The 22837-nt window shown below is 41.8% G+C and overlaps 1 protein-coding gene across 3 annotated transcripts in view; it reads left to right on the top strand.

The window, feature by feature from the left end:
• The first annotated feature begins 452 nt into the window (after positions 1-452).
• The window catches only part of fbxw7 (F-box and WD repeat domain containing 7), a 66257-nt gene continuing 43872 nt past the window's right edge, over positions 453-22837 (top strand). Inside the window, exons 1-4 of one of the 3 annotated variants that reach the window (XM_088419591.1) lie at positions 453-895; positions 6626-6780; positions 17832-18083; positions 18368-18871. In XM_088419591.1, coding sequence (XP_088275717.1) covers positions 17901-18083; positions 18368-18871 — 687 coding nt within the window. In that variant the 5' untranslated portion in view covers positions 453-895; positions 6626-6780; positions 17832-17900. Of the gene's footprint in view, positions 896-6479; positions 6500-6625; positions 6781-10677; positions 11097-17831; positions 18084-18367; positions 18872-22837 lie in introns of those variants that run through there. The other 2 variants (XM_088419593.1, XM_088419595.1) reach the window with 2 other exon arrangements.

Here is a 22837-nt window from a genome sequence, read left to right as displayed (position 1 = left end):
CAATAGCCACCATACGCCAAGACAAAATTCATCATCTAATAAAAAATGCATAGGAAATGGCGTTTATTTCATTTGTGAAATTAAAAAAAAAGAACTCCATTGGGTAAATAGTGTACAGAAAAACGTCACTAAGAATAAACAACTTGAAATAATCGTTTTAGATTTTTAGTTTCAAAATTTAAAGAATGGTGAAACAAAGGCAATTTATTAATGGTTAAAAAAAGAACATTTTAAAAAGAAAAAAAACACTTCGTTTCCGTTTATTCTGAATGTAAATTAAATTATTGTAATACTTAAAAAACTGATATTTTAAAAGTAATTTGTTTCAGTGTTTATTCGTACTCAAATATTGAATTTTCAAGGAAAAAAATCCATGAAACGCTGAGGTCATTTCCGTGCGCCTGTTTGAGATGAAAAACTCTGACGTCACATTTACGCGACGGCCATTTGTCAAGCAAAAGAATCCGAAAGCTAGCAGTAGCGCTGAGCGGCACTCCAAGCCAAATTGCTCCCGTTTGATAAGCCGTTTGCTCCCGTTAAGACGCGGCCCCCTTCCGTCACAAACACAGGCCGTGACGGACTTGAAGCAGCCGCGCGAGCGCCATATACGCCCCGACTGCTTTGAGCCGAGCGGTTCACGCTAGCGGCGTTTTTTTCACCAGGACCCCCGCGCGGACCGATGCTAAGTTAGCCGGTGCCGCTAACGTGGTCGCCCGCGGTACCCGTTCGCTACACGCTGGGAAAGAGAAGACCCTAAAGGGAGAGCATCGTTCACTCGGAGGCTCCACACCGGCGCTTGCTGCCCGGAGCACATGAGGAGACCCCGCGCAGTATACGCCGCCGCAAGGAGCTACCGTAGAGGCCCGTCGTCCCCGGCCGTCCTCGCGCTTGTGAGGTGAACACACTCGGGCATTTTCCACTCACCCAACCCGGGGAGCGAGGCACCACATCGCGGGCCTAGCATCTTAGCTTTAGCTTGTTAGCCACATGCTAATTCGGCGTGCTTGTTTCACCCTAAAGAAGTTATTTACTTTTCTTTCCCCTAAGCTCAACCACCCGTATGACTTCCTGCGCGTTAATACGATTAGGGTTCTTTTTAAAAAGATGCTGCTAAGTCAAGAAGAAAAGAAGCCGAGTTAACTCTTGTTTAACTCGTTAACTAACTTTGCTCAGAGTTCTATTGCAGCTAAACTTTGTTCATTGTTGTGGTTTGAATACAGCATTTTGCACATTGAGCTCATCAAGCTTTTATATTTTTTCGGTGTCTGATGTCTGGGTAATCAACGTGCTCGCTGAAACATTACGACAGGAGCAACAAGGAAGCTTTGAAGTCACACAATCTAGTCAAATAAACTCATGGCCAACACCACTTGTAAACAGCATGATGCAAAGTTCTGGTGAAGGCGAGGCAGGGTGATCAACTTTTAAAATGGATGCAATCGGCAACAGTCAAAGGTTATTTTTATATCTTCCAAAATGTCCCTCGAATTCTTCTTTAGCTTGAACAACCTCCCGGCTTCCTGCTTGGACAGTTTATTACGTTGATTCAATTGTGGTCATGAGCTGTTGTGTCTTTGCGTTTTCCCATTAAAAGACATTACAGAACACACAGACATCTGAACTTATTCTGTTTATTTCATTTAAATCCACGAGAGAACAATCATTTTGTTTGCCCATCTTCCTGTCACGATCGATAACATTGTGCAAGATTGCGCACAGAAAGAAACATTGGCTAAATAAGTCGACTCTTGTTGAGCAAAGATGCAGTCTCCATCTGTGAAAACGCATTAATCAGATGGTTATCATATTTTCTCATCACGTGCCTTTGTAATCAACAAACGACCGACTCCACGAGTCCTTCCCATAGAACCGGTGCCACACGCTTCTTGTCATGCACGTGTCAAAAGAAGTTAAGCATTGTTTATTAACTGACAATAGGCATAATTGTCATTGCTTTGAAATGTGCCACAAGAATTCACTTCCTGTTTATATTCTTTTGCTGGAACTGCTTTTAACACTTGTATCTCAAATCATATTTCCCCATCGACCTCAGGGGACAGTCATTTTGCCACTTACTGAAAATGACATCACATTTGCCCAAGACTCAGGTAATGGCCAATCAGTTTGTGAATGTCACATGACCTAACTAGCCGAATTGGTCTTTACTTGTGCCCTGAGGAGCTGTGATGTCATTTTCGGTCTGCAGCAAGTGGCAAAAACACTATGAATCAGAGTGTCATATTTCATCTTGTGGGGACCCAAAAAGTATTTCACAGTGATGTGCGAACTGAATACCAATACTAGATATTTGGGACACTGTAAATAACAATGGCAAGTGTGAAAGTATAGTACTTATTCTATGTTATATCTATTTATTCTTTGTTCATATTTAGTTAATATGCACCAATTGGAGCAGCACTCCCATTTTTTTGTCCACCTGCTGTCCAATGATAATAAAGACATAATATAGTATTCTATGCTATTCTACCTATTATCCAGCTGGTACTTTGCTTTATTTTAAGGTATTGATACACTGCTGGAGCAGTTTTACAGTCATAAACTAAAGATTACAAATTAGAATAATAAAAAAGACCCTTAATAGCATGAGATTTTAAGCCTGAATGCCTTAAATACAGATGCTGTATACAGGTCTTTCTTAAAAAAAAAAAATCTTTTATTTGTGGGAAATTTTGTATAGAAAAATAGTAATGACTACTAAAGAGTTGCACTTGTACTGGTTAGTAGTATTTCATTCAAATATTTGATTATCATGTATATTATATCGAGTATTATTCAAGAGCTGTAGTCTCACGACTCCTCAGTCATTTTGTTTTGATATATAAAATGTATAAAAAATATATAAAATGTATAAAAAATATACAAAATGACAAAGTTGCTCCTCTTGAAGTCATCGATTAGCCAAAATGTTCCTCAAAGGAAAAAAAAAAAGGTAGTTCCAGCTTTGTGCAACGTCTCAAACCGATGAATCGATTAGTAAGTAATACTCGTTTAGTTGACCTCTATATTTGTTTTAATAGAACAATGCGGTGCGCTACACTCACTGAGTCGTGATGGCTTTTGGAACTTCTTAATCACCTTATCATCGGAGCAGACTTTCCAAATAGCCCCCGACTCTTTGAAACAAACCCTCGGACCTCCTGCCTGGTGTAAATAAATAAAAGCAAAAGAGCGTAACTGGTGAGAGTCTCCCAGGTGGCGACGCATTCCCCAAGCATAAGAATCTTCAGTAGTCGGAATCCCTTATCGCCTCCGTGTTTGTTTTAAGATTAAACGCTTGTTTTGAGGGAGCGCTCCGATAAGAGAGCGGGCCGCAAATAACATCGCGTCATGGATGTCAGTAGGAAGGGCAGACGTTTGATGCGGCAAAATGAAGAACTGAGTTCCAACGTGGTGTGTGGGCAGGAGGAAATTAAAGGGCTTTGCTTTCGTTTCCTGCGAGAGAGAAACACGTGCGCGCACAACAGCATGCCTCTGATTCGTCGTTCTGAAGCCTGATTTTATGCTATCATTTCCTGACAAACTCGTCACATCTCTTTCTTTACCGCTGAAATTTGGTGTGTCCTCCAATCACTAATGTTACCCTTATACACAGCTAACTACTTGTATTCCTGGTGGAATCTCAAGTGGCTTCGGGCCTGTAAGAGAAAGCTTAGAAAGTGGCATATCGTGTTTTTGTGTCAACAATAAGGCACCAAAGTACGGCTGTCCTCATCTGTGTCCAAATTTCAGTCCAGTGTTGTCTTTATTTTATTTATTTTGATCCTGTGCTCGGTGAAGCTTTGCTGAAGTTTGGTGAAGTGCATCACGTACTGTCTGGACAGTTTTGCACAATTTGGTCCATAGTACACAAATCTATTAAAAAAAAAAAAAAGGAAACAAGATAACACGCAAACTTACTTTGAATAATTTAGGGCCTCAAGTTAATTATTTTGTTGATGAATTCGATTTTAAATAGTTTATTTTTCCATTCCTTCATTAAAAAAACAACACTTTCAAATTTACGTGAAAAAAAAAACAAAAAAAAATTCTCACTTTTTCGTCATCTTGATTCGATCCAAGTCTTTAGCAGCTAGGACCGAATAACGAACACTGAAGTACTCCGATCTTCGTCCCGGATTTGACCAAATGTTATTGTTTTTGTCGTTTTCTTTCTTCATCTCAGGAAATCTTGACTTAAAAAAAAAAACAACCCTCTTTTTTCCCCGTTTACATCAAAGCACACCTTTTAACCACTTACATCATCATTTTGTAGTCCAATTTTTGGCACATTTTAGAACCGGAATCAATTTCCTTTCCTCTTGAGTCTTGCAGAGCTTAGCAAGCATCGTGTCGTTCTGCCTTAACAAAAGATGTTCCTTTCCATCCCAATGACATCAAAGTACACTAGTCCGCATCACACAATCCATAGAAATGATCATAAGCATCCAATATAACCTTGGATGGAATTTGATGCTAAACCTGCAGTGCAGTTCCTCCTGATGTAGATTGAAGATGTGCTCAGTTGGAAATGTATGCAGATCAGCTCTGACCCACATTCCTTCTCACTCTCAGAATGAATTATTTACTGTTTATCAAACTTAAGTTAAGACGCATTTTGTGGCTCCCACATATTGACACCAGTTTAAGTACTACTCGTGGAACTTTTTATCTGTTCAAACGTTGCTCCAAGGTTGAAAGCATCCAGTTGTCCAACATATTTGAGGGTCATTCTGTGTCATTTCAAGGAATGCCAGGGATGTCGCTCTAGTAAAACCCAGTATTGGAGGTACTTAAACTTCTTGTTTAAATAATGAGTTTTAGATAATTACTCAACAATATGAAACAAAAAAAAAATAAAGATACTTGCTAGCATCAGCTTGCCCCAAAAACTGCATGTTTTAGCACCGCAAAATCCCCCAGACCGACCCTTAAGTGTTCTGCGTGGGGCTAATGCGAGAACTTTGATGCTGCCCTTAATCTGGGTGTTACAATACATCTGGAATTCCACAACTCAATGCATAGTTTGCGCCGCCCGTGTCTGGATGACCGATTGAGTTCATCTCAGCGCTTGAAGCACTTTTGGAATGTGCGTAGGCCGTCTTTGGATTCCAACCTGGATCGGAAGGCTTTCCCGGTGGCGGCGCAGACAGCTGGGAGATCAGTTAAAGTGCCTTTAAGTCTATTAAGAGGGGGATTATCCCTTTGTACGGTCAAAGTGAACTAAGAGGTGCAGGAAAACAAGTCTATCACTTTCATCACATTTCCCGAGTGAGTTTCTTTTCCCGTTTGTGTTGAAACGGTAACAAATGGACTCCGTATCGAAGAATTTCACGACAACCGTTTGGCTTCCAAGATCCCATTCACACCCGACTCTGGCTTTGCTGAGAATGAAAACGTCAATGTTTTTTTTTACCCCCCTCTCCACCTGCCGTCCAGACAGGCAGCATTGAAATTTCAAGGTCAGGAAATTACCGTGCTGCGTTTCTGTCAGGCCGTTTCACCATTTGGCTTATGGGCGTTTCCATGGCAGCAGCATGTTGCAGGGCGCTCAGGTCCGCCGCCGCGCTTCTCTCCCCTCGGGGGTGAAACACCAGTCTCCACCCCACGCTCTCCTGTAGCACCTCTTCAAGGCAGCATCTGTGATGCAAGACCACCTTGCCAGCAGGTTGTCTGTACGGTTACAGACTCCAAACGTCTACAATCTGCCCATTTCTGCATTCACAGCGACATTGTGAATCCCTGTTATCGCGAATCGGAAATGTTCATAACTAAACCCGTAATAGTTGAAAACCGCGAAATAAAGGGGCTGTCGTATTTGACACTGCTTATGATTGGGTCTGCTGGGTGACTTTGGGTTAGAGATGGTGTACACCCTTGATTGCTACTCACTCAGCCGCAAGAAATGCTAGTATTTTTTTTACCTTAACTTTTGGAGAGGTGCTCCAGTCTTATTACATGCTGAGATGGTTTATTTTTCAAATTGTTTAGCTGCATTTCCTAGGTGAATGATGATTTGGGTGAGGCAATGACGGCACCCTATATAGTGCAGAACCAATGGCCAGTTTGACATTCGTCGCCTCGATTAAGCAGCGTTGTAAGTAGGTGAGCAGCTTCTATTTGCGGAAGCAGAGCACGTAGTGTGGGAAAAGAAGAAAACGTACGTAAAGACATTCATACGATTTCACTCTTGGAGGCAACGCTTCAGTCATGATATACTTAATACACAATTGTACTGTGCATCCATCAAAACTCATTGTAGGAATGTCTTTGCACACAGGTGACTTTTCCAGTTTTTGCAAAGGTCATAGATTTTGAGATTATTTGAAACAAAGTTGAAATAGTTGAGATTTCCCATTGACCCAAACGCCCTTTCCCCCGTTTGTCCCACAGTTATCAAGTGTCGCAGCACAGCTGGATTGACTGTACGCACATCTGTTCCTTTCCCAGACCCCCACGTCCAAATAAGCCTGCGCTTGGCACACAAAACAACCTTTTGAGGGTGTTTTTTTTTTTCACCCTTTTGTTGACCTTATACAATGTATAGGATTGCCACATATATATATTTATATATACATACATGTGTGTGTTTGTATTGTAGACCTTAAGCTTCTCTTTCTTATTTTAGGTGGCACCACGGCACCGTGACCCTCTGATGACCTCGGATACAGCGACGGTGGCACTGACGGAACTTTCGTGCACAAGAGGCGTTCACACGCCCGGGCCGGCATCCAGAGCCGAAACCAGCGCTCGCGGCCAGAGCAAATACCAGCAGAGAGAACTGTAAGTAAACACTGCAACTACTACTAATCTTCTTTTTTTTAACAGCTCAACTAGGGCTGAACAATTAATCGAATTTTAATCGCGATCACGATATTGGCCGCCACGATTACTTAAGATGATCCCCGACGATATTAACATTTAAGCTGGTTGTCAAATCAAGCACTTTCAGTCATCCTACCACCAGGGGGCAAATGCAAGGTTAAGACTTCATTAAGCTTAAGAAATAGCAAGCGTGCAAATCCTGCAGCTTCGGCTAGAAGCGTAGTAGAATTAGCAGCAGCCTTAAATGAAAGCCGTCCGAATGATCTTAGCGACGCGATATTTGATATGCCCATGCTGAGGAAAAATCCAATACTTTCATTAACCTACAAGTCTTATTAATATTAGAACATTCTTAATTGCCATGTGCAGTCAACCACTGTAAATTAAAATCAAATTTAACCAGAAACTGATAGGAACCCAATTGGTGTGTTTGTTTGTTTTTTTAACCACTGGTAATATTAAGGGGTTAAAAAGGCATTGATCTGGCCAAGAGTGACGCCTCGTGCACTATAGCAGGCTTGGTGTTTTGGAGTTTGCAAGCTAGCAAGTGATATTCCTGCTCATTTCGGGATGGTTTGTGCAGAACATCCTGGCTTTTAAATCATGCATCTGTCAGGAGCTTTTGGACTGCAAAATGACATCCAATTTACCAGCGATCTTGTCCTCATCGACTATTGAAATAATCATTAGGGATAGCACTAGTTTGCAGCGCACCCCTCAAAAATGTGCGGCACTGGCTGCCACAGGGTTCTTCTCTCGGTGAGCAAATGAGACTTCAGTGACAAAGTCATCACGCAGTGGGGGATGTTTTTAACAAGTGCTGACTCAGACATCACCTGCAGGAAACCAAATTAACGACGGCACTTTACCACCTTTGGCCGGTAGAGCGCTGCCCACGAGAAGTAAGTCGGTAGCTGATGTGCATTTTTATCACTCGGAATGAGACAAATAGTTTTCAAAAGACAGGCTTTAAACGTCTGCTGGAGTAAAGACGCCGGCACCGATGAGTTGACATGAGATGGCTTTTACGTCCTCGTATTGTCAAGTCTGGTGTCCTGTTCTCTGTGGTGCAGTGACCACTCTGCTGTATGGATCAATACTCTCATGCACTGAGCTGACACAGTGAAAGGCAATATTCATAAATAATGAACCCTCTTTTCCTGTGTTCGCTAGGAAAAGACCATAACGGTAAATAGGATTGTTGTTCCCCCTAATCCCCAGATGAAGCTCAAACTGGACTCTTTGGGCTTCATCTTTAAGCTGCGCTGTTATCATCAAAGCAAACAGGAGGCTGCTTCTGAGCAGCTTTAAGTGTGTGTGAGGGTGTGTGTACTATGTGCAGCTGACGGTGACATCATGCACTGACTCTGCTGTATGAACTCAAAAAGACACTTCCGTTTCGAGATAAACAGTTTTGATGAATGATCTGTGCACTGTTGCATTTTAATAAGCCGTTCTGTTTTTCAGGTCCTACTCATTTTTTTTCCTTTACAAACACAAGCAATAAATCTGTATAACGATACGCTATCCGATCTATTACACCTTAATGTTTAGGTTCTAAAGGTTAGACCCGTGGTAAAGTAAAGCCAAATGAACCATGAATTCATGAGACTTAATTGATCTATTCCAGCAGCATCAAATCAAATTAATTTTTTATGAATCCTTTAAAAAGGCAGCAATTTAAAAGTTAGCTAGATTGTGAAATTGACGCTTTGCACTAGTAGCAGTATTCTGTAGAAATGTTTTACGAGACGTTTGCAATAGTTATTAGGTATATTATGCCATTTGAGCGAGATATACACAAGCTATGAATAACTGTTTAATTTAGCGAAAGCTGTAGATGTAAATTTAACCTTAAAACTCATTTTAAACGAGTGTACATTGTTGTTGTCCTGCACAGGATTTTTTTCAATAATTCAAATATTTAAATAAATGTTTGTTTGGTTTATTAGTAAAATTAGTTTAGGTATTATTAGTAATTAAAAATGCTCATAATTTGGTGGCTTAATTAGTTTTTTTGTGTCATTAAACATTGGTATGCCCCTAAGCATTGAACCGATTGACTGTAGACACTATAAGAAAAAAAAAAAAAAAGAAATAAGCCCACTGATCGTCTGAACTGAACCCCCACCCCTTTGAAAAAGGGTTTAGTTCCACTTTAATTAGACTTTTTGTTACAGTTGACTTTGTTGCATATCAGAGTGGAAAGGAAAAAAAAAAGCCTTTCTGCTAATCACGTTAGTGCTTCTGAGTTTTCATTGTTTTGAAACTAGGGCCCATCAGTATTTGGGTCAAACAGCTTTTCAGTTTATTTTAGAAGACTGCTCTTGCCAGATGTACATTTAATCAACTTTGCTTTGTGTCTGTTTGAATGCCATTTATTTGTTTATTTTCACCCTGCACACACACACAGACAATTTTTCCACTCTATTATTCGTCTTTATTTTTGCTTCGCTGTGCGGTTGCATCAGTTTGCGTAGCGCCTTATCGAAAAGCATCGTCTCGTTCTCGTGGGTTGTTCCATTACTTGCCGCCCCTTTCTCCTGACACAATGGTGGCAATTGGGGGGGACAGGGAATCAATCAATGTAATGCCTGAGCTATTAATATCACACCGCTTCTGCGCTTCCTCGTCGGGAGAGGGAGTCATCCTATCTCCCCTCGCGCTCCACCACACCAACCTTCAGTTGTATCCGCTTACTTTCAGATTCTTGTCACCGGCTCGTGTCGCAAAGGTTGAGGGACGCAGTAGTAATACTTGTATAGTACAGGCAAGTAAACTTTGTTTCTAGACCACTTTTAATAGCAAGTCTTAGCAACTCCAAGAAGAAAAGTTCAATCTGCCAATGGGTGTTTGTGGCCAATTTGCTTTCATCGCCCATCCTTCGCTCACTATTGTCCACTGTTGTTGTTATACAACAACTCGTCATGATCGGAGCTTAGTTGTGTCGTTGACGTATTACTTTGTCAGATTTCTCTTTTTACACAAATAAAAAGCACAACATACAGTTTTGAGCTAATCTTTTGAAAGTCGATTTTCCTATTAATTATTCCATCCAATTGTCAAGTAATTGACGCAGCCCCCCTAAGAATATTTGTTTTCAACAAAGGTTGAATTTGTGTGAAAGTGCTTGACTGTAACTATTAGAAGATATCTATCGCAGATAATTATCTTCGATACATAAGAAATTTTAGACACCAACAAAATTGTTAACTGTCAGGAATCAATCACAGCATCTTCTTTCAACCAAGATGAATAAACCCAGGAATGAGATTTAGATGTAGATGAGCTTCTGTGTTCCAAACGCTCAGTTGTCCTCTTATAATTCCTTGTTTCCAAGTCAAAATTTCTCACCATATTTTGTCAGATCTCTATGTGCAATGGCTAACTTAGCCCCCAGTGAAGACATTTATGCAATTTTCGCAGCTGTCATCCTTTTTCATCCAGTCATCTGCAGCATTTTGAACGATTACCATTGTAATCTGGTGTGCCCTGTTGTCGTCAGCTTCCTAACTACTTTACCCCCCCCCACACACACACACACACACACCTTCCCCCACGAGCGTACCGGCGCATGCAAAGTGGCTTTGCATTTCTCGTCTGATTCTGCCAGACCGCCCGCCCGCCCTCCCGATTTAATGGAAGCGTCGGGAGCTCAAATGTCATTCGGAGGAAAGCACTTTTATCGGCAACTTGGTGGAGCTCAGTCTGAGCGTAGCTGCTCGTGGGGGGCGCGCGTATGTGTGTGTTTGTACACAGCGGTGGAGGAGGATAGCATCCTCAGTGCACGCCGACTGGATTCGGGAAAGGATCCAGACATCTTCTTTTGTTGTTGTTGCAACATCAGGTGGAGGTGTTTTGTGGATCTAAGCGGAGTCCATGGGGAAAGAATCACTAGGGGATCGCAGCAAGAAACTCCTTCTAATGTTTGTGTGCGGATAGAAGTGGAAGTCTGTGGCCTGGAGATAAGTCAATTATGACACGGAGTACCCAAAGAGCCAGCGCCATGCGGAATACAATGAAAACAAACCCTCGGAAGTGAGGAGAACCGGAAGAGATTAGGCAAAACGACGAGGGGTGGCCTTTTTTTAAAAATTTTATTTTCTTTGAAGTGCCCACTAATGAGCAGGTGGATGTGTGGCTGTGGCTGCAGCATCATCTCCTCTTTGATGAAGAGGCTGGGCCGCACGGCGTGCTGCTCGGACCTCCTCTCCTGCAGCCACACTTCTGAGCAGCTGCAGCGGCTCGCCACAGGCGACCGGCCCAAATCCAAGGTAACGGTGCCCGTGTCTGCACCTTGACCGCGAGCGGTCGAAAAGTCGCATACTGACTTTTAACCTAGTCAGCATTTTTTTTTTTTTTTTTACTCAAGGTGAGATGCCAATGTTGTCATGATACTGTACCTAATTTCCAAGTTCTAAGTGGAAAATAATTATTTCGCCAATATCAATAGAACATTGTGCACTGACCACATGGATTTGATGAAAAAAAAATCCTTTTAACCCAACATATCACAATTAGGATGACCCTGACAGATAGGTGACTTCAAGACACATTTTCCTCTTATGGTCTTTGCTTCCCTTGTAAGTTTACTTGCTGACTGATAAGCAAGTTGAACATAGAACTGTTTGTTTGTGTTTTGGTCTGGTTTTCATCTTGTAGTTCGCTCCCTCGAGTGAATAAAAATCTTCTCTTTCACTTGTCCTTTCACACTCGCTTACAGACCACAAGACTGCTCTGTTAAGATGTGTGTCTTTGAAGCTTCAAATATACAGAGCCCTCGATGAAAGGACAATTTGTCATTTGACAGACTTTTTAATGATCTTGACTAAATCCTAAAAGTTCCACAACACTGTTCAAAGCGTCTGTATTGGGCCCGTATTATTTCAAGTTATCTCGGCCGATGATAGTTTTAGCTGTAAAAATTAGCCGCCGCGTTTGTGGAATTTTCCAGAAAAAAACATGGGGTGAACAATTCAAATGCTTTTATAATAATCCATACCAATAAAAATCCCTCCAAAAGATTTTTTTTTCCATAAGCAACCTATCATTTTGCCTATTGCATTTTTTCTCACCAATATTATCCTATCTGTGCTAGTCAAGTCGAGTTTTTCTGGGAATGTGTCTGCCTTTGAAACAGGGCTTATTTTTACACATTTTCCTCTTATAATTTTGGCCTGAAAAATTGGTGTATGTTTGCCACTGAAACTTGAGCAGAAGACAAAGCGGAAGAAGGAGAATGTTGAGAAATAATGGTTATACTGGTTTGTTCAAATTTTGCCTCAACTGGTTTTCAAAATGTTTTTTACGTTTTACACAAGTTGAAATGGCATTTCTGAACACATTTTGGCATTTTGTCAGATTATCTTTTTTTTTTTTAATGATTAAATCTTGTCATGTCTTTTCTTGGATAAGTCGCTCTCTTGTATCAGCTTTCTGATCGTCAACAAAAAACATATATAATATTTTTTCTAACTGAAAATGCTATATTGGATTATAGGTCTTTCTTTGTAATTACCTGTCATTTTTTTCTGGGTAAAATTCATTGTTTCAAAAGTATTAGCGTTATTGCTACTCAGTATCTGTATCTGTAACTTCTCAAGAGTTGAGTGCTCGTACTGTTATCAGTTGGAAATAAAAGTATCGAACAGGCCTACAGTTTATTGACATCTGTTGAAAATGGCTGATTCTTTTTGATAATGCATGTTAATGGTTGAACAAACTGTTTTGGGGATCTTACGGCCTGTTAAGAGAAACAGCGCAAACATACATTGAAATCCACAAAAAAGTTAGTTTCACTATCTATCTAAGAATCGCTTCCACAGAAAGGAAATGCAAACAGATTAATTTGGGAGTCTTGAATTGTAAATAAGCATTCATCAGAAGCCAAAGCTGTTAGCTGATGCTAATCCGTGCAGCCTACAAACATAACTGCAGTTTTTATTACATTTCGGCTTTGGTGTGATAGCGTTTACTTTCATTTCGGGGAAAAAAAAATGACATCTTTTTCTGAGCCCCAAATCATCACATACAAATGCAACTTTCATTTAAATAGCTTCAGGATTCGAAGCTTTACTCATTTTTTTTCTAATGAAACGGAACTCTTCGTGTCGCCCGTGATATCGTCTGGGTATGATATGGCAGCGCTTGTCGCTCTAGATTGTCAATTGCATGAAGCATAGAAGCCTTGTGAGTCCGCTTTGGTGCTGTAAAACAATTCTTCAACTCGAACAAGTGTTGCATCAGAGAGTAGCGCAGTAATTGATTCTTTAATGGAAGCGCGGCAGCCTTGACAACAGTGTGCTAGAAATCACTCATTTAAAATGGATTACTTCAGACTGGCTGCAGTGATTGCTGCTTCTCCTCAAGTGGACACCCCCCCCCCCCCCCCCCCCCCTCCCCTCCACCCCACTCCCGAAAGGAACAAGGAACAGGCAAAACAAGATTGCACACGTCTGCGTCGCCGCGGACCCACTTTCTCGAATTTCCTCTTGTCTGTCCAACGAGTTGGGAGGCACCGCTAATTTGGTTGCAGCCAGATTGCTTCAGGGCGAAGGCCGCTTTCACAATAGAGGTTATGAATTCTTGTAGTTTCCAAGACAATTTATGCTCTCACAATTAACAATAGAAGCGCTCAAAGGGAACTTAGTTGTCACGCCGCCACGGTTGCATGGAAACAGTCATGTGCAGTGAGAACAGTGAATTTTCAGAGGCTAACAGCACACTCAGATTTCAGGCCAGCAATTTTTCCTCTCTAATTTTCAAATATCTGCCTGAATTTGAATGCATTATGCGTCTCATCCTCAGGTTAGCAGTTGGTGATGATTTTGCAATAACGTACAATCACAGTGTAACGCACTGGTTGATATTTAACATCTAGTCTTGCTTTGCTGTTTGTTGTTTCAAATTTGAGAGGAGCGTAAACGAGACTTGGTTCGCGGGGTGACAATTTCTCACTCAACTTTTCGACCAAAATGCCCGCTTCAAATCTAAAACAAGTTTTCACCAGGATACATTCATTTTGGAATCGTTGCTTCTGATTTGGAGCTTCTGCTTCCTGTGGGATGACGCAAGAGACTGACTCGAAATAGAAAAATCAATTAATAGCTTCAGCGTGGAATTGGAGAAGCCAAGAAAACAAATACAGACCGAGACTTCAGAAGTATGAATCCAGGAAGACACTTAAACACATGACAAAGCTGTTGGAGTTTAGAGAAATAATAAAAATAAATATGAGTAATTAAATATGAAAATCAGGCATTGCTTTTAAGTTGTGGTACAACGATTTTTATTTTTTAATTTGTAGTATAAAAATAGGAGTGTATGATAGGAAAATCTGTCAGGCAGCAGGATTGTTGTAAAATCAAAACAGCTGCATTTAAATTATTCAAATCATGTATTGCACCGGCAGTAGATGTTAAAAAACAAACGTTTCTAAACGGGATAGTGCACTGGCATTGTATGATACAGCACAAGTCTCTAGCGTTAACACCAGCTGCCAGCTACGTACAGTATGCGGTGCATTCAAACACTGTCGGACAATTCAAACTCAAGCCTGTCAGTATATTAAATGGTAATAATGACAATGTCTAATATTGGGCTTCCTATCAATCTATAAAAGCTGAAATAAAAAAGTATTAAAATACCGAACAAGAATAATACTGTATAGTGTTCCGTCTTTGTTTGTTTTTATCAATTATTTACACACCTGTGCACGCCACTGGTGATGTTACAGTCTGTTCCCGAAGTCGGTTGGCTACCGCAAGGCTATGTGGTGTTTTGTTTTTTGGCCTAGCATTTCTGTTGACCAAAAGTGTTCATTTCGGTGCATCCCTACTATTATACATGAAAAATACCTTTTCACTGCAGCAAATGGCTAACTAAATAAGTGTGCATTTCCCTTTGAAGATGGAGGCGTGTTGGCGCGAAATCCAAACGAGCTGTACTTGGACAGCGATTAGCGTGCGGTACGCGAGCGAATCGCTCCCCAAGTAGAGCTTGGTTTGAGAATCACTGGACAAAAGCCTCCGTGCTCTTTATTTAACCAGTTTGCATTCAAAGTCAAGTGGACACCGCGTCTATTGCGGCGAGCAGTACTTGCGTGCCTTTATGAAAAGTCAATATCTTTTCTACTCTCTCCCACTGCGCTCTGAAGGACACAGTCTTGTGCCATTTATTGCCTAGCATCCTACATAGTTGAGCCATGTAGTCGTTTTGAAGCTGATCATGTCCTTTTTTTTCCCCCCTGTGAACATTCCTCTCAGTAACATCTATAATTTGAAGTATTTTTAACGACACGTACAGCATTGACACGAAAGTAAGCAAATGTCAAGTAGGCTGCGTTTCCGTTTTATTTGTGTACGTTATTAACCCGCTAAGGACATGTTTGAAAATTTCACGCAGCTGAAATAAGAGGGGTTGAGGGAATGGCAGCTTTCCCCACTTTTAGTGTTTGGCGTTAGTTTAATTGTGCAGAAAGCGCTAACACGAGCGCTAATGGTTGCTAGACCGTCTCTAAAAGCCCCGTGATTGACTGCCCACCAACCCTAATCGCTTCCAGGTCCTTGATCAAACTCGACAGAATAAGTCGCGGTTGGCCGTGCGTCATAATGAAACATTTTGACAGAGAGTCATGAAATTCTTCTGGAGAGGGAAACAATGTTTTGTTCTTTGCTGGTTGTACTCTGGCGTGCTTGTATACAGCTGTTGCCAGAGGAGAGGGACGCTTCGTGTCCAAATCGAGCAGCGTGCTGTCTCCCAAGTACCACATTAAGACTCTGTGCACAAAACCTGCCTGTTGGTGCATCGAACGTTATCCAGGCACAGCAAATTCCCATATACTGTGTAGGAATTATCCTCAATTTTTTCTTCTGGGCACAATTGCATAATACGCAATGTTGTCGTCTAACGAAAGCACATTTTATGCAACAGCAAGTTTTATTTTTAATCATTGTATGCAGCAGAACTGCAAAAAAAAAAAAAAAAGCCAGAACATTTACTGTCAATTTTGAAAACCTGCGGATTTAGATGATAATTAGGTATCTAAATGAGTATTTGATCTTAAAAATAAAAAATTCTCGATTGAATAATCGCTTGGGGTGGGCTGGGCTTGAAATGGTTCGTAATTGGTTAACTCGTTTAGTAACAGCAGTTTTCCTACTCTCCTTTACGCTAACATTTAAAAAAAATGCTGCAATAAATACAGGAATTGAATGAGTTAATTGTCGCATTTGGGTCTGGGCCAATAGGAGAAGACCACTTGGTGAAAACGCAAATTTTATAGGGGAGTGAGAAAAGGTTGAAAAACCAAAAGGCAATGTTGGAAGACAGTGAATTGGTGTCTGTTCATGTTTCAACCAACACGGGATCGGGGAGAACGTGCAAACTCCAAACTGGAGTGAGGTGGATTTGAACTCTGGTCCCTGAAATGTCAGGCGAATGTGCTAACCGCCGCCCACTGCGCCACCACACAAAAAAGGCCCAAAAAATGAAAATAGAAAATTTCACCAAGTGGTCCCATGCTATTTAATCAAGTTATACTCGAGCTATGATTTTTTTTTTTTAATAAGGATTTATCTAAATTGTAACCGTCCAGAACGACTGGCGGAAATTAAGATTTTGTTTTTCGGCTTTATCACGTCCTGCCGGTGTCCGGCGCGCCCCCAATTTCGTAATCCACACGCGTGCACTGGTAAACAAAAGGTTGAGCGGCAGCACCACACGAAGCAACCAACATATTTCACCAGCAAAGTGCACGATCCCCGAACATCCCAGAGCAAATTTTTAACTATTCATAGCCCCTTCTCCTCAGCGCTCAAGTCCACGGAGCGGTGGTCCCCGGGGGGCTCCTTGCAATCTGAGATCCTTCTAATGCTTCCCACCGCAGCGCTGAGACCACACTCGCTAAAAGAGACGGGTGACATTGTCCTCAAAGTCAAATGAATGGCGGAAGGGGGGGGGGGGGGGGGGGGGGTGAATTGTGCTTTGTGAGCTTTCCCAGAAAGATTTTCTCACGTCTTATGACTTGGAAGATTTTGGGAGCACATCATCAAAATGAGCTTATAGACCCGATGCGGGCATTAAAATGCATTTTTAAAAGCTGAATTTCTTCCTGACACCAAGCAAATAAACTTTTATTTGAAATAGTTTTTTTGGCCACATTTATCTTTACTTATTTCGTTGAAAGAAAGACTTCCTTGTTCTTGGGTGTATGTTTGTGTGTGTGTTTCACATCTAGTCTGAACTAACTCTGGTTTATTAACCCAGATTTTGTACCTGCAATAGTCTTATCACCAGTTGAGAAATGTTGTTTATCATATTTTTCGGACCGTATTATAAAGGCGCACCGTACTATAAGTTGCACTTTCAATGAATGGCATATTTGAAAACTGATTTCATATATAGGGTGCATCGCATTATAAGGCACATAGAAAAGAAGCTATAGTAGTGGCTGGGTTATGCGTTATGCATCCACTAGTGCTTCTCTGGATACTCCGGTTTCCTCGCAGCTTACCAAAAACATGCATGGTGTTTGTATTTGACAGTCCGGATTACCTTTTGGTGCTTTTATGAGTCTGAATGATTTTTTTGTTTTTTTTTTTTATGCGTGCCCTGCGATTGGCTGTCAACCAGCTCAGGGTGTCTCCCGTCTACTGCCTGGAGACAGCTTAGATGCATATGATTTTTTTTTTTTTTTAAATATGATTTTAGTCTTGATTCTGATTTTACTTTTTTTTTTCTATCTGTGTATTGTTAATTAATTTTAGATGAACTCAGAGTGTCAGAGAATGCAATCAGCAGATAGCAACCGGGATACAGAGAGCCTGGCAGGGTCACCGAAAGACAAAGTCTGTGTTCTTGGAAAATTTCATGATCAATTTGTATTTTCAGTGTAGGCGATATCTTCTCCAGAAATTAACATTCCATTTGCTCACGCTGTAATATTGTGCCAGGAAGCAATACTACTTGTCTTATTCGAGTTCTGAATTTTGGTTTTGTCTCTCCTGCAGCATGTCAAGACCTTCTCCTCTTCAGACAGCTTAGCGAAGGTGCAGGAGGTAGCAAGCTGGCTTTTGGAAATGAACCAGGATCTGCTGTCGGGGGGCAGCAGCAGCAGGCGGAGTCGGGGCTCCGGGGGTCCGGCGGGGAGAGGTAACGCCTCCTCCTCCGCCGCCCGGGCACCCCAGCAGCCGGCAGAGGAGGCCGACGAGGATGAGCACATGAACCGGGTGCTCGAAGATGAAGAGCGGCCGCGGCAACAGGTGACCTTCGTGATCTTTTTACACTCGCCGAGTTCTTCAAATGGACAAAGAAATGAATTGCTCTTCTATAAACAGAACATATGACTTACTCTGTTACCTAGCCAGTTGGTGGCTAGTTTGCGGCTAACGTTGCAAGCTGATTTCTTAAACTTAGACAAATCCAGAAAGCGGATCTTGTGACATCATCCGTTTCGGAATTTGCATTGTTCCACCACGCTAAACTTGTATTTCTGTGGCCAGTTTTGCACTCGGCTCACATATCACCGCGTTGTCCAATTCTCCAGCCCGAGAACTCGCAGGTCGACGTGGACAGAGGACCGCCATGGGCGCCAGGCGAGTCCGCACCGAGCAACGGCCCCCGGGGGGACAGCGGGGAATGCGAGGAGGGTCCGCCCAGCAAGGTGAACCGGGGCGAGAAAGGGCCCCGTTGGACGTGGAGGGCCGAGCAGAGGCAGCGGACGCAGGAGGACGAGGAGGAGGAGGAAGAGGAGGAAGAAGAGGAAGAGGAGGAAAACAACAACAACAACAGCAGCGGTCACCTGGAAGAGGAGGAGAGGACAGAGGGTGGGCAGGAGCCCAGGAGGACGAGGGAGGAGGATGAGGAGGACGAGGAGGAGATGGACCAGGACAGCGATGATTTTGAGCACTCGGCGGAGAGCGGGCGTGAAGAGGAGGAGGAAGAGGAGGACGAGGAAGCAGACGAAGGACTGATGTCTCCCTGCATCAGGAACAATGCAACGGTCGCCAGCAACAATGTGGACTCACACCAAAGCTCCTCCAACAAGAAGGTAAGCTTCGTTCTTCACTTGGATTTAGAAAACTTGTGGGTGCCCAGCTCTATTGCAATTTTTCTTGAAACAATGGCGCCATCTTGTGGCCATAAGGCATTCCTGCAACTGTTGCCTTTGAGTGGCTCTTGAAAATGAAATGGAAAAAAAAGGTACAAGCTTATGCAGGAGTACTTTCATTTACATATCAACCACACTAAAATGAATAAGATTTTTTCTAGGCACCCAAAACACACCATTATTTTGAGTAATATTCATTTATACTATATTTAATCAAATAGTCTTTGTCTTTTTTTTTGTTGCTTTTTTTCCCCTCTCTTTCAACACCTTTTCCATGTTTTCAATAAAAAGTGATAAGCAGCCTTTGGTTAGCGTTTCAGCCGGGAGTTTTAATCTCTTCAGTGAAGGACGAGCTTGATAAATAGAGTGCGATGAATTTCAAGGACGGTGCTTACTAAAATGTGAGGATTAGACAAAGGTTGTAGCTATCGACTTTTCGGTTTTCGAATATTCGAATATAGAAAAGCCCCCATGAAAACATTATGCTTTACGCCACCAGGGGGAAGCATTGACCCAAAAAAAATCTGAAGAAATCCATCCTTGCTCAAGCTTTGCCTAATGTAACCTCCCTGCCTCTGTGAACTGTTGCACCACAGCGGCTATTTGCCAGGCAGTTCGTATATTTTCTAAGAGTTATACCTCCGTTGTTGGGCCGAGTTTCCAGCTTCCCTATTTACCTGCAGTTAGAGACACTTCTTTTCCTATGCATTGCTTATTGGAAGGTCATAAAAGAATGAGCCGGGAGGAAATGCGCGATTTGGGGGAGCAAATGATGATACACGCTCGCAGTAAAACATCTCCCGCTTTGCATTAGATAGATAGATAGATAGATAGATAGATAGATAGATAGATACTTTATTCATCCCCGTAGGGAAATTCATGATGAATATTTAGTAGCTATAATATTTGGGGCAAGCTAAACAGCATTATCGCCCTTCAGGCTGAATTAATAGGCTGAGGCAAGTCCATTATGGGGACACTGAATCTGTTCATGAGCTATTGCAATAGCCTTTACAAAATGCTAGTTCTTAATAGTGTTTCCCCATTACAATTTTTGGGCCTTTGTTACCGAGTGTAGTGACTGTGCTGTATCTGCTATTACTACGCAGAGAATTTATTTTCTTTTCTTCTGCCAGGTAATACACTTTGCATGTGTCAAAATAGAAACTTTAGTGATTGAACATGTGTAGAGACTTTATGTATCTACATGAATATACACAATTCGCTGCCCGTTATTTTGTGGACCCTTAAGAACCTGCTTGCACGTTGAAGCATAGACATTAGTTGCACTAATTTGTTTTAGTATATGTCATATAAACAGGTGCAAGACACCGTTTGTGTGTGTGTGTGTGTGTGAGGGGGGCGTCCAGTGGTGCGAGCCATTCTGCCTGGCCCGTATGGTTGGCTCCGATGTTTTGGCATGGTAATCCTATTCAAACAATGGTGGATGTGAGAATAGAAGAGAGGTTAAGCCCGTTAATTCTTTGTGTGGCCACCTCTTGTTTAGACTTTTAAATGCACACAGGGAAGTTGTCAACGTTTAGCCACAGCCACCATTTTGTTATAGCATACTTTATCTTAGCTTGGCATGGACATATGACATTTGAGAGCATCAGGTTGATTGACTATTAGGGTTGCAAAGGTTTCCCATGGGAATTTGATTAATGAAATCATTTAATCAACACTAAATTTGGAATGAATGCAAATTCTGAAAATAGAAATAATTATTTGCATTTTCTATGCATTGTCTCTGGTCATGTGACGTTGACAAGCGTTATCTTTACTTCTTAGGTTCTTGTAATTGCACAAATCCAACATCGTATTTTATCTTTGCCTCTATATAATATGTACACACACACACACACACACACACACACGCACATATTAATCAAATTGAAATCCATATTGCTACTTGTTAGGTCATGTGTCTTCTCGCAATAAATATTGATATAGAATTATCGCCCAGCCGACATTGTATATTTGAATAAACTATCGCATATTAACTTTTTGACCACTATGAGTACGTAATAACGTCCTCTTTCCCTTTGCTGGCACACAAGTATTGCCGTTCCTGGAACGTCCGCCGCTGTGAAGAGTAAATGCCTCTGAGAAGCAGGGCTCAAGAGAATGCTCGCAATGAGGAAGTTCCTCAGACACGTGTGCTGTGAGATGATGCCGCCAAAGGTTCACGGGAGCAGATTCCACAGTGCTTGCGGGTGGGCGGGTTTCAGAGGAGGCCATATGTTGGGTGGCAGCTGCTCACCAGTGACATCACGGGCCGGCCAGACACTTTTTAAAGGGTGTCCGTCAGCAGGGGTATTTGGACTAGACTGGTGCGAGGCATTAGAACTGCTTGCTCGGGGCCATTTAAAGAGCTTCCTGATGCCTTCCTGGAATATGATTTGTTAGTTACTGTTTGCGCTGCGTTTGCGATGCTGCGGCATTGCCCTATCACCCGTTTCTCGTCCGGCGGCGCCCGTAGAAAGACTGTAAATAATGGGAAGGACAGGACTTCCAGCAAAGCTCCGCAGGCCAGCAAGAGCCTCGACGTGGCTGATCCCAAGGAAATCGTCGCCGACTCTTTACCACCTCAGAAAATCCTCCGAATATTTAGTATTAACATCATCACTCAAGGTTTGCCATTCTGCCGACGACGGGTAAGTGCTAAAGGTTTTATGATAACGGCAAATGGGATTGACAGAAAAAAAATCATTACTTTTGGCCTGCGCAAGTTGTCTCTTGTTACAAATTCTGTTGGACAAACATTCTGTTGTACAAACATTGGCAATGCGCGGCAATTTTACGCTGTAGGTCCACCCAAAGAAAAAAAGCCAGCCGACACATCTGTCGCCGTCTTGAGCCTAATTTTAGCTTTGATAAAAATGTTGCGAGCAAATTTATTCGTCAGACTTGAAATAGGAGGATACATTAGAACCGCCCCATAAGCTAATATTTGCTGCCACGCCGACCTCGCTGGTTTATTTTTTAAACCCAATCAAAACAATAATTAACAAGTAATTAGGTATTATTTACAAGTAGATAATTTACAAATTTAGTACTAAATTGTTAGGATATAAACTCGTTAAACTCGTTTTTCACCTTGTTAGCGGTCCTGAATTTTTGGTGGGCGGGGCTAAAAAGAAACCCAAGTACGCACATGGGATTTCTGGCATGAGTCGGTCCTCTCTCACCTTTCAAGTCGGTGATACCATCATAACCTCGGTGTGCAGTTGCCACTCTCTTATTAATAATCCCCTGGTCCGTTTCGACCGCGACTGTGCTGTTAGCTAGCAAGCGAAGCCTCGGTCCCCCATCATTTGAAAGCATGTTAACTGGTTAGCTAACTGGCTAGTTGCAAATTTAGGGCTGAGTTGACTGTATTTGATTGACAGAAGAAGGCTGAGGTGTGCCTGTCAACAACATATTTAGCAATATGCGCACAGCGCCTGAAAAATAGGAGGCGGGTGTAAGAAAGAACCTGATTTCATATACTCTTCATATTTTTTTATTTTAAAAATGAAGATTTGGTAGTTTTGATAACAGTCTTGAAGCCGACAAAAATGACAAAATAGTTTTGCTTTGCTCCCAGTGGCACAATCTACATTATATCTGATTAATTAATGACCAATACTTCATTAACAGTGTTTTCCTGCAAATGTAACATAACCTCAAGCGTGTATTCCATGTATAAAATCATTTGCCTTGAATTTAAAATGATCCGATCCAATTAGGTTGCAATTTGTTACCTCATTAATTTTAACTTAATAATTGGTCCGGATATTATTTCCCTAAATGATTACGTCTAGTAACATAACACTCTTAATCAGTGGATGAATATGACGAGTCATTTCTCGATCATAAAAGCGTAAATCGGAATGAATGACTATATTACTATTACTAGGAAGA

Source organism: Hippichthys cyanospilos, chromosome 7 (genome assembly GCF_059441005.1).
Source record: "Hippichthys cyanospilos isolate Australia breed blue-spotted pipefish chromosome 7, RoL_Hcya_1.0, whole genome shotgun sequence".
In the NCBI taxonomy this organism is placed as follows: domain Eukaryota; kingdom Metazoa; phylum Chordata; class Actinopteri; order Syngnathiformes; family Syngnathidae; genus Hippichthys; species Hippichthys cyanospilos.
The sequence above is the reverse complement of the archived record's forward strand: the minus strand, read 5'-3'. Positions and strand labels throughout refer to the sequence as shown.